We start from the raw sequence: 11635 nt of genomic DNA, 5'->3' as shown, positions 1-11635 counted from the left end.
TTCCCCAAGTCCAAAAACAGAAGCAGAACAAAATAATCTCGACAAAGGAAACGTGAGCGTCAGCAGAAAAACTCTTGTCTGTGTCTCATGTCTTCAGGCAGCAGCAGTTTTATATTCTTCACCTTCTGAGCTGAGGCTGACGGTCCATGTGATCACACTGATCCAATGAGCTCCCGGTGTAGTTTTTAACAACAACAACAACAAACTCTTTAACTGGTATATATAATAAATAATAACTAGTACTATTTCGTTGGTCTTCCTGTGACGGCAAAATCGGACCAAAATTCACAAACAGCCTCAAGGTGGCGCCATGAACCAGGTGTTTAGTTTGATCTGACAAATCACAGCTATTTGTGAACGACTGAAGTTCATGTCTGAAAACGTCAGGTGGGAAATACTGTGTCAAAGAAAAAAAAAAAGACATAAAGGTCCAAGTCTTCAAAGCCACTGAAAAGACAGGTTCAAGACGTACCTTCAGATGTGCTGAATGACTGGTGACAAATATGTTTGTAACGTCATGTGACAGATGATAATCCAGCGCTGGAAACTTCTTTCAGAATTTTGATTTGAAACGGCGTCAGTTTTATTTTGGGAGGAAACAGAGTTGAGAACTTCAACGTCTTCTTCATTCATTTATTTCTTTATTTTTAATTGTCAATATGTTACAGACAGAAGGAGGAGCTGAGCAGCTCAAACACTACGACACACACACACACACACACACAGTGTGTGTGAGGGAAGCTGTTGAAGAAGTTGATTCTGGAGCCGTCGTTTATCTGGGAAGAAATGAAAGAAATGAAAAAATTAATTACATGAAAGAAGAGGCGGAGGAGGAAGAGGAGGAGGAGGAAGAGGAGGAGGAGGAGGAACTCAGACTGCAGCAGCTCCAGAGATGATCTCTATCAGCTCCTTGGTGATGACGGCCTGTCTGGTTCTGTTGAAGGTCAGCGTCAGTTTGTCGATCATCTCAGCTGAAAAACAAGTAGAAGTGAATGAAGGGTGGAGGAGACTGGGGGAGGAGGGGGGGACTGGAGTGGGGAGGAAGGTGGAGAGGGTGGAGGAGACTGGAGCCTCCTCAGCCTCACTGTAAAACTGTTTGTTTTTTTAATCAGAGATTCAATGCAGGAACTTTCAAGACCCAAAACAAAGTCTCTGACTGGTCAGACCAACATCAGTCAGTCAGACCAACATCAGTCAGTCAGACAGACCAACATCAGTCAGTCAGACAGACCAACATCAGTCAGTCAGTCAGTCAGACCAGCCAACATCAGTCAGTCAGTCAGACAGACCAACATCAGCCAGTCAGTCAGTCAGCCCAGCGTCAGTCAGTCAGGCAGACCGGCAGTCAGTCAGTCAGCCAGACCAACAGCAGTCAGTCAGTCAGACCAACATCCGCCAGTCAGACAGACCAACATCAGTCAGTCAGTCAGTCAGACCGGCAGTCAGTCAGTCAGTCAGTCAGACAGACCAACATCAGTCAGTCAGACAAACAGCAGTCAGTCAGACAGACCAACATCAGCCAGTCAGTCAGTCAGCCCAGCGTCAGTCAGTCAGTCAGTCAGTCAGTCAGTCAGTCAGTCTGTCAGTCAGTCAGTCAGTCAGTCTGTCAGTCAGTCAGTCAGTCAGTCAGACACCAACAGTCTCCCTGTGGTTCTTACAGGCGTTCTTGCTGGCACTGTCCATGGCGGTCATCCTGGCGCTCTGCTCACTGGCTGAAGACTCCCTCAGGGCCAGGTAGATGATGTTGACCAGAGTAAACTCCTGGTAGTTCCTCAGGACCTCAGCATCAATGTCGTCGTAGACGCCCATGGTCTCTGCACAGGTGAAAAACCAGTGATGTTATAGTGACTGTTCTTTGTTCTCCCACTGAGGTGGAGATTAGGAGGGTGAGGGGTTCAGTCACCAGAGTTGGCCACGATGTCATTGGAGAACAGTGGCCTCTTGTCCGTCTTGTAAGAGATGACAGACCTGCAACAGAGACCGGGTGGTAAAGGTTTGAATCCCCCTGCGCGCGTGTGTGTGTGAAGGTTGTTGGATCAGAGCAGACCTGAATCTGTTGAAGATGACGGAGCCCTGGTCAAAGTCGTAGCCAGAGTTCAGCAGCTCCGAGGCCACCAACGAAGCATCGCTGAAGGTCGGAGGTTTGCGTCCAACTTCTTTGCAGTTTAGCATGATGTGCTTACCATGGGTTCTGAGAAGAAGAGGGAGGACAGAGGAAGGAAGGACGGAAGGAAGGAAGGAAGCAGAGAAATAAAGAAGAGAGATAAATGGGGAGACAGAGATTAGGGATGTTGGGGGGGGGGGGGGGGGAGGAGGACCAGACTAGTGATCTGAGCTCTAATGATCTGGACATGACGTGATCTAGTCTTTGTTGAAGTTAGCTTCAGTGATGTTCTCACCGATGCAGGATACCTCGGAGCTTGTCCCCCACATTCACCACCATCACCTCCTTCCCGGCGCTGCTCAGGGCGGAGATCTCACTCTTGATGGTCTTGGCCACTCCAGAGTGGATGGCTCCACACAGGCCACGGTCGGAGGTGACTCCGATGATCAGGTGTTTGGAGCTCTTCTCCTCTGGAGCTTTGATGTCGGCCTTCTCGTAAAGAGCTGAGGAGAAAAGACAGAGGAGTCACTCCTGCTCCATCACCAAAGACAGAAAGGCTCGACAGAAGCTTCCTGGTCGTACCCAGAGCTCCGTTTCCATAAATGCGGGCTGGCTTCAACTGGCGCTCAGCTCTGGCATATTTGGCCGCGGCCACCATCTTCATGGACTTGGTGATCTTCTGGATGTTCTTGATGGACTTGAGTCGTATGGTGACTGGAGAGGAGAAGATCAGGATATTATGATAAAGGGCTACGTTATGAGGATAAAAGGAGTTCTGTACATAAATGTGTAGGTTAGCAAGAACTAGTATAGAATAGAACTAGAATAACTAGTGACACTGGTCACCAACATGAGGTCAGTTTACAAGAGAATTAAAAACAAATGTGTCGCTTTATTACGACTTAATTCTCTCAGGTTTTTGTAAAGATTGGTTGTCTTAATGTTACATCTGAATTCCAATAAGTTCTTAAACTTAACGCCAGATTATCTTAATATTGTTGTTGCACTTACTGTCCTTCAGGGTCGCCATGTTCCTGACCTGTCCACTGAAACACACACACAGAGAGAGAGAGAGAGAGAGAGAGATACGACAGGTTTGGTTCCTGCAAAGTATGACTTTAGGTAAAACAGCACTATACGCTGTGTTCGTATGTTTATTAATGTTTATTCTACATTAGTTGCGAGCTAACAGTCACCTAGCCATGAGCTAAAACTGCTTACGAGTTACAACAATCAGAACTAACGAAAAATGGTTTAAACAAATGCACAATGTTGACCGAATATTAACAATTAACAGACACAGCAATGTGATCGATCTCGCAATGTTTCATTCATTGGTAAAAAATAAAAAAAAGGCTAAATGCTAATCCTATTCATTTCACCCTGGCCTCGTTAACACGTTAGCTTTGACAAGGCTTCCGCTAACTGTGCGTTAAAAGAAACTGACGGAACAGCAAATGCCGTATCAAAACACAACAGAGAAATTGTGATAAAAAAAAGCTGAAGAAGAGGGAAATGGTTCGTAAAGGTACCATTGTGGAAAGAAGATCAAGGCGCTGCTTCTGGAAAACATGTTCAGTCCTCTGAAGGTCAGACACGCAGAACCACGCAGGCGCAATGCCCTGTCAAAATGGCAGCTGGTAGCTTCACGAGCAAATAGCAAGGCCGTTAAAAATTAGATCCATTACATTAACTTGATTACAATTATTACAATGAACTTTGACTTTAAAAACAACCAAACATAAATACTTTAGTTATATTATTTTAAATTATATTAATATTAAATTAAGGATGTACAATTAATACGTGCGTGTAATATCCATTGTATTTGTTCAATCGAGCAAATTTGTGGTCCTTGAAGGCAGCACAAGATTAGCCGGTGGGGGGGAAAGGAAATAGCTGGGTCGCTGCGAATGAGTTCTTTAAAGTATATTTAAGTGATTTGTCTCAGCAATATCAAATCAAACCACGGGTTAAATGCGCTTATTCTGTAGTACGTACGTTTTGTGGTTTTTATAAATACGCAATTCAAAGCAATCGCTGAAATTGCTTTTGTGGGACTTGTAACCCGGAAGTGTTTTCGGTGATAGTGTTTCCGAAACTGGTTTGTTTGTTTCATCGCGTCTTTAACCTTTAACCAACCATTTACCGCCGATCCCGTTCTGGGTCGCCGGGAGTTTAGATCCAGTCCAGCAGCTATCGCATGAGGTGGACCACAGATCGAGATGGGGAAGGCGGACTTTCTGACTCCTAAAGCGATCAGTAACAGGATTAAGGCCAAAGGTCTACAGAAGCTGCGGTGGTACTGCCAGATGTGCCAGAAACAGTGCAGAGACGAGGTAATGCTGGGTCTGGACCGCGGGTTGGGGGTTGTTTTACATTTTTAATTATTTAATGTTTTTACAGAATGGATTCAAATGTCACTGTATGTCAGAGTCTCACCAGCGCCAGCTGCTGTTGGCTTCAGAAAATCCTACGAAGTTCATGGACTATTTCTCAGAGTGAGATGTTTGCCATTGCATTACGTCATATTTCACTTTAAATGCAAGAATCGTTTTTCAGTATTGATAACACGCACGCCCTCTGCTCTTTCGCTTCCTCTCTGTGCGCTAGTGAATTTAAGAGTGACTTCCTGGAGCTGCTTAGGAGAAGATTCGGTAAGTTTACCCACCAACGGCTGTGTTTGTTAGCATTGTTCCTGTATGGAAGGGCAGCTGTTGAAGACTTTAAAGGCCATTTATGTGCAATGGTGCTATGCTAACATTATTTTTATATATTTTTAATATATATTGTGTTTGTATATATTATTATGTTAGCACAGTTTTATTTAATGCAGTGTAAAATCTTCTAACAGGAACGAAGCGTGTGCATAACAACATCGTGTATAATGAGTACATCAGTCACCGTGAACACGTTCACATGAACTCCACGCAGTGGGAGACGCTCACAGACTTCACCAAGTGGCTTGGCAGAGAAGGTGGGACTGGAACATCTCAAACTACATGTCAGCTGTGAGGAAGAAGAAGAAGAAGAAGTTACACCTTTTGCTTCTACTTCTTCTCTGCAGGTCTGTGTAAAGTGGACGAAACGCCCAAAGGCTGGTACGTTCAGTACGTCGACCGTGACCCCGAGACCATCCGGCGGCAGGAGGAGCAGGCCAAGAAGAAGAAGCAGGAGCTAGATGATGAGGAACGCGCCGCTAAATTCATCGAGGAGCAAGTTCGCAGAGGACGAGATGGAAAAGAGTCTGAATTGGTCAGAAACCACTGGAGGCAAAACATTACGATTATAAATGTGTAAAAATGTAACCTGGTCTGGTGTCTCTGGGTTGGCTTCTGCAGGACAGTCCGGTTTTTACAGAACTCAGACGTGAGGAGCACGAGGATAAAGGTTTTCAATATTTTGTTAGTAAAATACAAAACAAAGCTCTTCTAGAGAAGGAGTCATTTTAACAGAGACAAAAGTGCACACAGGAAGTCACTGGTTTTAGCCTCTAGCCTGGGGTTATTTCAATTTCTGTTTCATTGTTGCAGTTGCCTTTAACCTCGGAGCCTCCTCCTCCTGCTCATCTTCATCGTCTTCTTCTAAATCCAGGTACAGGTCCTTCTGAGGAGCACCTTCTTTTATGAAGCCTCCAAAGCTTTAAATTGTGATTCATCTTCGCAGCTCTGTCTTTGCTGCTAATGCTCTGAGAGGAGCAGCAGCGTCGGCAGCGTCGGCAGCGTCGGCTACTACGAAAAGGAAGGACGTTTCGTCGAATTCAGACTTCAGAGGAGAGAAGAAGAAGAAGTCTGCTCTGGAGCAGATCATTGAGGTGGAGAAGACCATTTGAGATGGTTGTAGATCTGTGCCCAGTTCCTCTCCTTCATCCTAACCACTGGTTTGTCCTCAGATGGAGCAGCAGCAGAGAGCAGACCACTGGCTTCAGCCCAACATCGTGGTCAAAGTGGTCACCAGAAGACTTGGAGACAAATACCACAAAAAGAAGGCCGTGGTCCTGGTAAGGATCATCTGACTTGGTGTGGTCTGGGGTAAAGAACCAATGGTATTCTGATCCATATCGAGTCACCTCTTCACTGCAGGAAGTTCAGGGCAAATACGCGGCTGTGGTCAAGATGATCGACTCTGGAGACAAACTAAAGCTGGACCAGAACCATCTGGAGACAGTCATACCCGCACCAGGTGCTGCACCTTTGACCTGTGACCTCTCTTGTTCTTAAAGCGTAGATTAATGTTTTTTTTCCGTGCTCAGGTAAAAAGGTTCTGATTCTGAATGGACCCTACAGAGACACCCAGGCTCTACTGGAAGGAATTAGTGAAAAGGACTTCAGTGCTACGCTAATGCTAGAATCTGTGAGTGCCACACGCAGAGCAAACATGCTGTTTTTTTATCCTGAAAGAAGCTAGCATTTAGCTTACACTTAGCCTGCGGTTATCTTCTCATACAGTATGTGTACAGCTAGCGTAAAGTGAGCTGACTGAAGCTAAGCCTAAGGTAACCCTAGAGGCAGCTGACTGTAGACCACTGTTAGCTAGCTAGTCTGTTTGTGCTGATGCTCCTTTTCATTTTCAGGGTCCACAGAGAGGACGCAAGGTGGGAGTGGCCTATGAGGATTTTTCCAAACTGGCCTGAAGGTCCGCCTCCTTTTTTAACCTCCACCCTGTGACCAGCAGGTGGACTCTTTTCCCACGATTCATCATCACAGAAGCGCGTACTTCATTGGTTCTTTATTAGCAGTTGTTTTTCTGAATGTTTCAGATGTGAATAAATACGTTTTCATACACTCCCTCCGTCCCGCCCCCGCTGTGGTCTGTGCTATAGAAAGACAACTTCATTACTTATAATATTTTTATGGCTTTATTGCTTTAATTTCTCTCAGTTTGGAGGAAGGAGCTGAGCTCAGGGACAATGTAGTCGCTGAAGTGTCCGTCAATCATACCTTTCCCGCTGTTGTGAATGAACCAGCAGGAAACGTTAGCACCGCGCCGTTTGTCCTGTCGGTAATCCTTCTGCCAGCCCCTGGAAAACGCACACGCTCAGGCTCAATATATCACTGTGTGCTCAAGTGAGTCAGTCTGCAGTAACTCAGTTAGTATCTGGAACTGACCTTGTAACCTGGAGCTTGTTCCCCTTCACCTCCATTGTTGCCTCCTTCTTTAGAGGATCGGTTCCATCGTGAACATCGTAGACGATAACCTTCGGCTCCCGGGAAAACTGACCTGTGACATGGTCGTGACACAAAGTTAGTTTCAAGAATCTAAAGGTTAGCTTAAATATACCGGGCACTACAGATACTAGCGTAAAATGAGCCAAAAGCATAAAAAACAGTTGAGCTGCGGTAAAATCATACCCAACATGTTAGCGAAAACCTAGCCATTATTAGCTAAGGACAGAAGAATTAGCTAGTACTTGGCCAAAGAAAAACCTGTTAGTTCAGCCACACTGTCAAGTTGTTTGCCTCAAATGTCTTTAAATGAGCCAAATGATGAGCACAGCTATCAACACGGAAAACTAGCTCAATGTTTGATTACGAGTGGCTAATAAGTTTAAAGTCAGACCCACCACGGATGAAAAAAAGTGTCACATTTAATGAAGGCAGATAAGGTTAGCCCGTATAATATGTATATAAGTTAGCCACGGAGTTTGAACGTACCGATGAGGCCGTGCACCAGCTCGGAGTACTGGTTCTCACTGGGAATGTAGAGTCCAAGAAAATCCACGTTGACAGGGTGTTTCTTCCAGACACGGTGCAATAGCACCATCACCTGGATGTTTTCATTAATTGTGACGGTGACATGAGAATCCTTCAGGATGGAAATCCTTAACCTGAGACACAGGAAGTCACATGATCAAGTAAGTGCAGCAGAATGGAAGCTGTGATAGACGCTCTGTTACCCGTCCTGAAGGAGGTCGGCCGTGGCCCCCCAGGTGAAGGAGCATCTGTTCTGGCCCTCCGTCATGGAGATGCCGTCTGTACCCACGGTGATGATGATGTCACCAGGCTGGTAGTAGATGGAAATGACACCAAAGTAGGTGTGGAGCTTGTTGTGGTTTTTGTTCAGCGTTTTGGAGCCGATCAGCTGACCGTTGACGACCAAACCTGCAAAGAGATTCAGTTGTTGATCTTTGAAAAACAAACGTGGCTCTAAAGAAGTCTGGTGCTCCGGGGTTTACCTGCTCCGGGGTCAGACACCAGGCTGAGAATGTGGCCAGGTTTGGAATCAATGTTAAAGCAAACATCGATGTTGTTCTGGGGCAGATGGACGATGAAGTGGGGGTCGTTGTCCACTGTGGGGCAAAGAAAACAAACATCTTTTAATGGACTTTGGTCCAGGAGATAGAACGTCACGTCCTCTCTGCTCTCTGGACTGTCAACTGAAGTTGAACTGATCTCAGTCTGTTACCCAGGTTGATCTTCTTGGGCAGCAGCTCCTCCACTGGACCCCGCACCACTTGGCCTGGTGGAGCAGATGTTACGTCCGTAACCCAGGGAGGACGTTGGTAAACAACACCACTAGTCTGTGGAAGTCTTCCTCCCTTAATTCCTCCTACTCCAGCTCCTTCACAGGGGTCACAGGGGTCACAGAGGTCAGAGCCTAGTCTCTCCTGCCTAAGGGCCGAGAACTCGTTAGTGTGTCGATAGTCACCTGAGCAACAGCCGTGTTTGGGGTCTTTGGGGGCATCAGCCAGCAGCCTCTCGGTGGCGCCCTCGCTCTCCACCAGCAGAGCGGTCAGTGGCGTGACAAACTGGTGCTCCACAGCAAGAGCCGTGATCTGCTGAGTGATGACCCTCTTCGTTCCAAGGCTCGGAGCCAGAGACCTGCAGAAAACATGAGACCCAGACGGTCAACAGTGTTAGAGCTAGCTAAGAAGCTAACCCTCGGCATCTGCCACTGAGGAACCTGAAGATTTGCAGGAAGGACACGCCCACAAGCATCACCAAAGGTATGAGATGGTCAGCACTAACATCTTTACCCCGTGGATGCTAGAGATCTGCATCCACCGCAAGCAAATCAGAAGAAGAAGAGGCTAGCACAAACACTACATCAAGAGCTAACCGTCATCTTCTTTATGACCACTGGGGACGCCCACGAGCTTCTGTAAGGACACGGCCATAAAGAGCTTAAAGTCAAAAGTTAGCAAAGATCCAGCAATCACTGAGTTAATAACATAGATAAGTGTTAGCCAAGGATGTAACTGAAGGTCGTGTTTATAGCCAAATGTTTGTGAAGAATGGAACTATTAGTATAGCTATAAATTGACATATATACAGTAGATAAAGCTACCTTTATCTATATTTAGTTAGCCAAAAATACAGATAAGGGTTAGCCAGAAAATTGCTAACATTATGGTAAGTGTCCATAAACGTTAGCTGACGGAATAGCTTCAGTCAAGCAAAATGTCAGCTAGCCAGGAGACAGGACTAGTCCCAGAAGTGAACACGGTCCTGTCACCTGGTGTCTGGACCTGTGGGTCAGTGGACAACCTCACCGCTCAGAGATCAGCTGTTTGATCCTGATGTACGCCCACAGCTGCCGAGCAAAGCCGGTGAAGGAGTGTTGCTGTTTAGAAAGTTCCTGGTCCAATTCCAACATGTCTGCCTCCGTCTGGTTTGTGATGTCCACCCCAGCCTGGAAAATCAGAAAAGATAGGATCCAAAAGAACTGGAAGTCAGAACCAGACCTAAGAGACCAGACGTTCTGGACTCACCGCAGAAGCAGAGGTGAAGCCGGTCAGCGTGTTGCTCTCTGACGGTAGAACCTTCCCGGCCACCACCAGCTCCGAGCCACTGAAGTACTTATCGAATTGGTTCTGGGTCACATCAGAAACCGAGTCCTTGGGAAACTGGACTGAGATTTTCCTCAGGAGAGGAGACGAGATCTGGTTGTAGAAGGTCTGAGGAGCAGAGCAGATGAAGGTCTGGATTAGGAGTTACTGTAAAATAAACCTTTGTCTCCAGATGAGATCAATCAATTCAATCCCTGAGTAAAGCCTGGGAATCTCACCCTCAGCTGTTCCGCAGCATCGTGGTTGGCATAGATCCTCTGGGCCACACCCCGGTTCTCCATGGCGATGCGTTCCAAAAAGTCGTAATCCACGTCAAAGCCGATGCCAAGAGAAAAGAGAGAAAACTCCTCCCTCATCACTCGCTTCACGTTCTTCTGGATGGTGCTCAGCTTAATCTCACCTGCAGGCAACAGCACTGGGGTTAGCAGATTACAGATTACAGATTACAGGTGGGATGGGGGGGGGCCAGGGGGGGTCACAGTGGTTTTCTCTCCTGCAGCCTGATCACCGGGCCACGCCCCGCCCTCTTACCCACAGTCGGATCTCCGTCAGACACCAGGATGATCATAGACACGGAGCGCGGGTCAATCTGTCCCTGATTGGACGCTCGGGCCAGCATGTAGACCGCTCTCATCAGGGCCTCGTTGATGTTGGTGCCTGGAAGAAAGTCAGGAAAATCTTCCTCATTATTCCATGCTCTTCCTTTTATCATTCCCACAGTTGCCAACATCACCAGCACCGTTCCAGTGTTCCTCACCTCCGTTGGGTTTAATGTTCTGGACGTAGTTCTTGGCATCGGCCACCTGGAGCGATGTTCCAGGGACCAGCTCCTCATTCCAGCAGCGGACGTTGTGGTTGAAGTCGATGATGCTGAAGTGGTCGTCCTCCGTCAGGTCGTCCAGGATGGCCAGCATGGCCTCGCCCGTCTGGAAGAGAAGATCCCACAATGGTCAGGAGGAGGCCCCCAGCAGGAGGAGGCCCCCAGCAGCAGGAGGAGGCCCCCAGCAGCAGGAGGAGGAGGCCCCCAGCAGGAGGAGGGGGAGGAGGCCCCCAGCAGCAGGAGGAGGAGGAGGCCACCAGCAGGAGGAGGCCCCCAGCAGCAGGAGGAGGAGGAGGCCCCCAGCAGGAGGAGGGGGAGGAGGCCCCCAGCAGCAGGAGGAGGCCCCCAGCAGGAGGAGGAGGCCCCCAGCAGCAGGAGGAGGCCCCCAGCAGGAGGAGGGGGAGGAGGCCCCCAGCAGCAGGAGGAGGAGGCCCCCAGCAGCAGGAGGAGGAGGCCCCCAGCAGCAGGAGGAGGAGGCCCCCAGCAGGAGGAGGAGGAGGCCCCCAGCAGGAGGAGGAGGAGGGGGCCCCCAGCAGGAGGAGGCCCCCAGCAGGAGGAGGGGGAGGAGGCCCCCAGCAGCAGGAGGAGGCCCCCAGCAGCAGGAGGAGGAGGTCCACCAGACTGACTCACCTGCTTCATCTTCACGCCCCACATGGAGCCGCTGACATCGATCACAAACACGATATTTTTTGGAAGAGGAGAAAGTTGTGACGGAGCGAAGAAGTGAACGAAGTGTCCGTCTGAGACCTGCAGAAGGAGAAGAGGAGCAGAACTTAAAGAACCCGGAGAACCAACTGTGGCAATACCTTCAATTAACTAACTACCTAGTAAATGACCTAGTTCCCCGTAGTTACCTGTAGTTACCCATAGTTACCAGTAGTCCCCAGTAGTCCCCAGTAGTTACCCGTAGTTACCCGTGGTT

General features: G+C 48.0%; 3 protein-coding genes across 4 annotated transcripts in view; 1 reads left to right on the top strand and 2 right to left on the bottom strand.

The window, feature by feature from the left end:
- Positions 1–621: 621 nt before the first annotated feature.
- Positions 622–3763, bottom strand: atp5f1c (ATP synthase F1 subunit gamma). Of its 2 annotated transcripts, XM_025057882.1 has the most exons (9): positions 3637–3763; positions 3116–3150; positions 2687–2818; positions 2400–2607; positions 2048–2191; positions 1904–1968; positions 1659–1814; positions 873–971; positions 622–776 (listed from the first exon to the last, which is right to left on the bottom strand). In XM_025057882.1, exons 1-9 carry the CDS (start codon positions 3675–3677, stop codon positions 691–693), a joined length of 966 nt encoding a protein of 321 aa, XP_024913650.1. In that variant the 5' UTR covers positions 3678–3763; the 3' UTR covers positions 622–690. The 2 variants fall into 2 exon arrangements, with proteins under 2 accessions (XP_024913650.1, XP_008314330.1); XM_008316108.3 differs by lacking the exon at positions 622–776 and having other exon boundaries at positions 871–971; positions 3637–3762.
- Positions 3764–3968: 205 nt separating this feature from the next.
- On the top strand, positions 3969–6891 carry kin (Kin17 DNA and RNA binding protein). The gene is made up of 12 exons (XM_008316106.3): positions 3969–4443; positions 4511–4605; positions 4718–4761; positions 4959–5081; positions 5172–5359; positions 5446–5494; positions 5638–5698; positions 5771–5918; positions 5997–6104; positions 6187–6286; positions 6357–6457; positions 6678–6891. The coding sequence occupies exons 1-12, from the start codon at positions 4330–4332 to the stop codon at positions 6735–6737; spliced, it is 1191 nt and encodes a 396-aa protein (XP_008314328.1). The 5' UTR covers positions 3969–4329; the 3' UTR covers positions 6738–6891.
- A 48-nt stretch (positions 6892–6939) lies between these two features.
- itih2 (inter-alpha-trypsin inhibitor heavy chain 2) overlaps positions 6940–11635 on the bottom strand; it is a 9262-nt gene continuing 4566 nt past the window's right edge. Inside the window, exons 9-21 of the mRNA XM_008316110.3 lie at positions 11344–11460; positions 10651–10819; positions 10425–10550; positions 10112–10293; positions 9816–10001; positions 9597–9736; positions 8753–8925; positions 8510–8665; positions 8280–8393; positions 8001–8205; positions 7759–7931; positions 7213–7324; positions 6940–7124 (exon numbers count right to left, since the gene is read on the bottom strand). Coding sequence (XP_008314332.1) covers positions 6971–7124; positions 7213–7324; positions 7759–7931; positions 8001–8205; positions 8280–8393; positions 8510–8665; positions 8753–8925; positions 9597–9736; positions 9816–10001; positions 10112–10293; positions 10425–10550; positions 10651–10819; positions 11344–11460 — 2007 coding nt within the window. The 3' untranslated portion in view covers positions 6940–6970. The remainder of the gene's footprint in view (positions 7125–7212; positions 7325–7758; positions 7932–8000; positions 8206–8279; positions 8394–8509; positions 8666–8752; positions 8926–9596; positions 9737–9815; positions 10002–10111; positions 10294–10424; positions 10551–10650; positions 10820–11343; positions 11461–11635) is intronic.

This window comes from Cynoglossus semilaevis, chromosome 8, assembly GCF_000523025.1.
Source record: "Cynoglossus semilaevis isolate Cse_v1.0 chromosome 8, Cse_v1.0, whole genome shotgun sequence".
Lineage (NCBI taxonomy): Eukaryota > Metazoa > Chordata > Actinopteri > Pleuronectiformes > Cynoglossidae > Cynoglossus > Cynoglossus semilaevis.
This window is presented reverse-complemented; position numbering and strand designations above follow the sequence as displayed.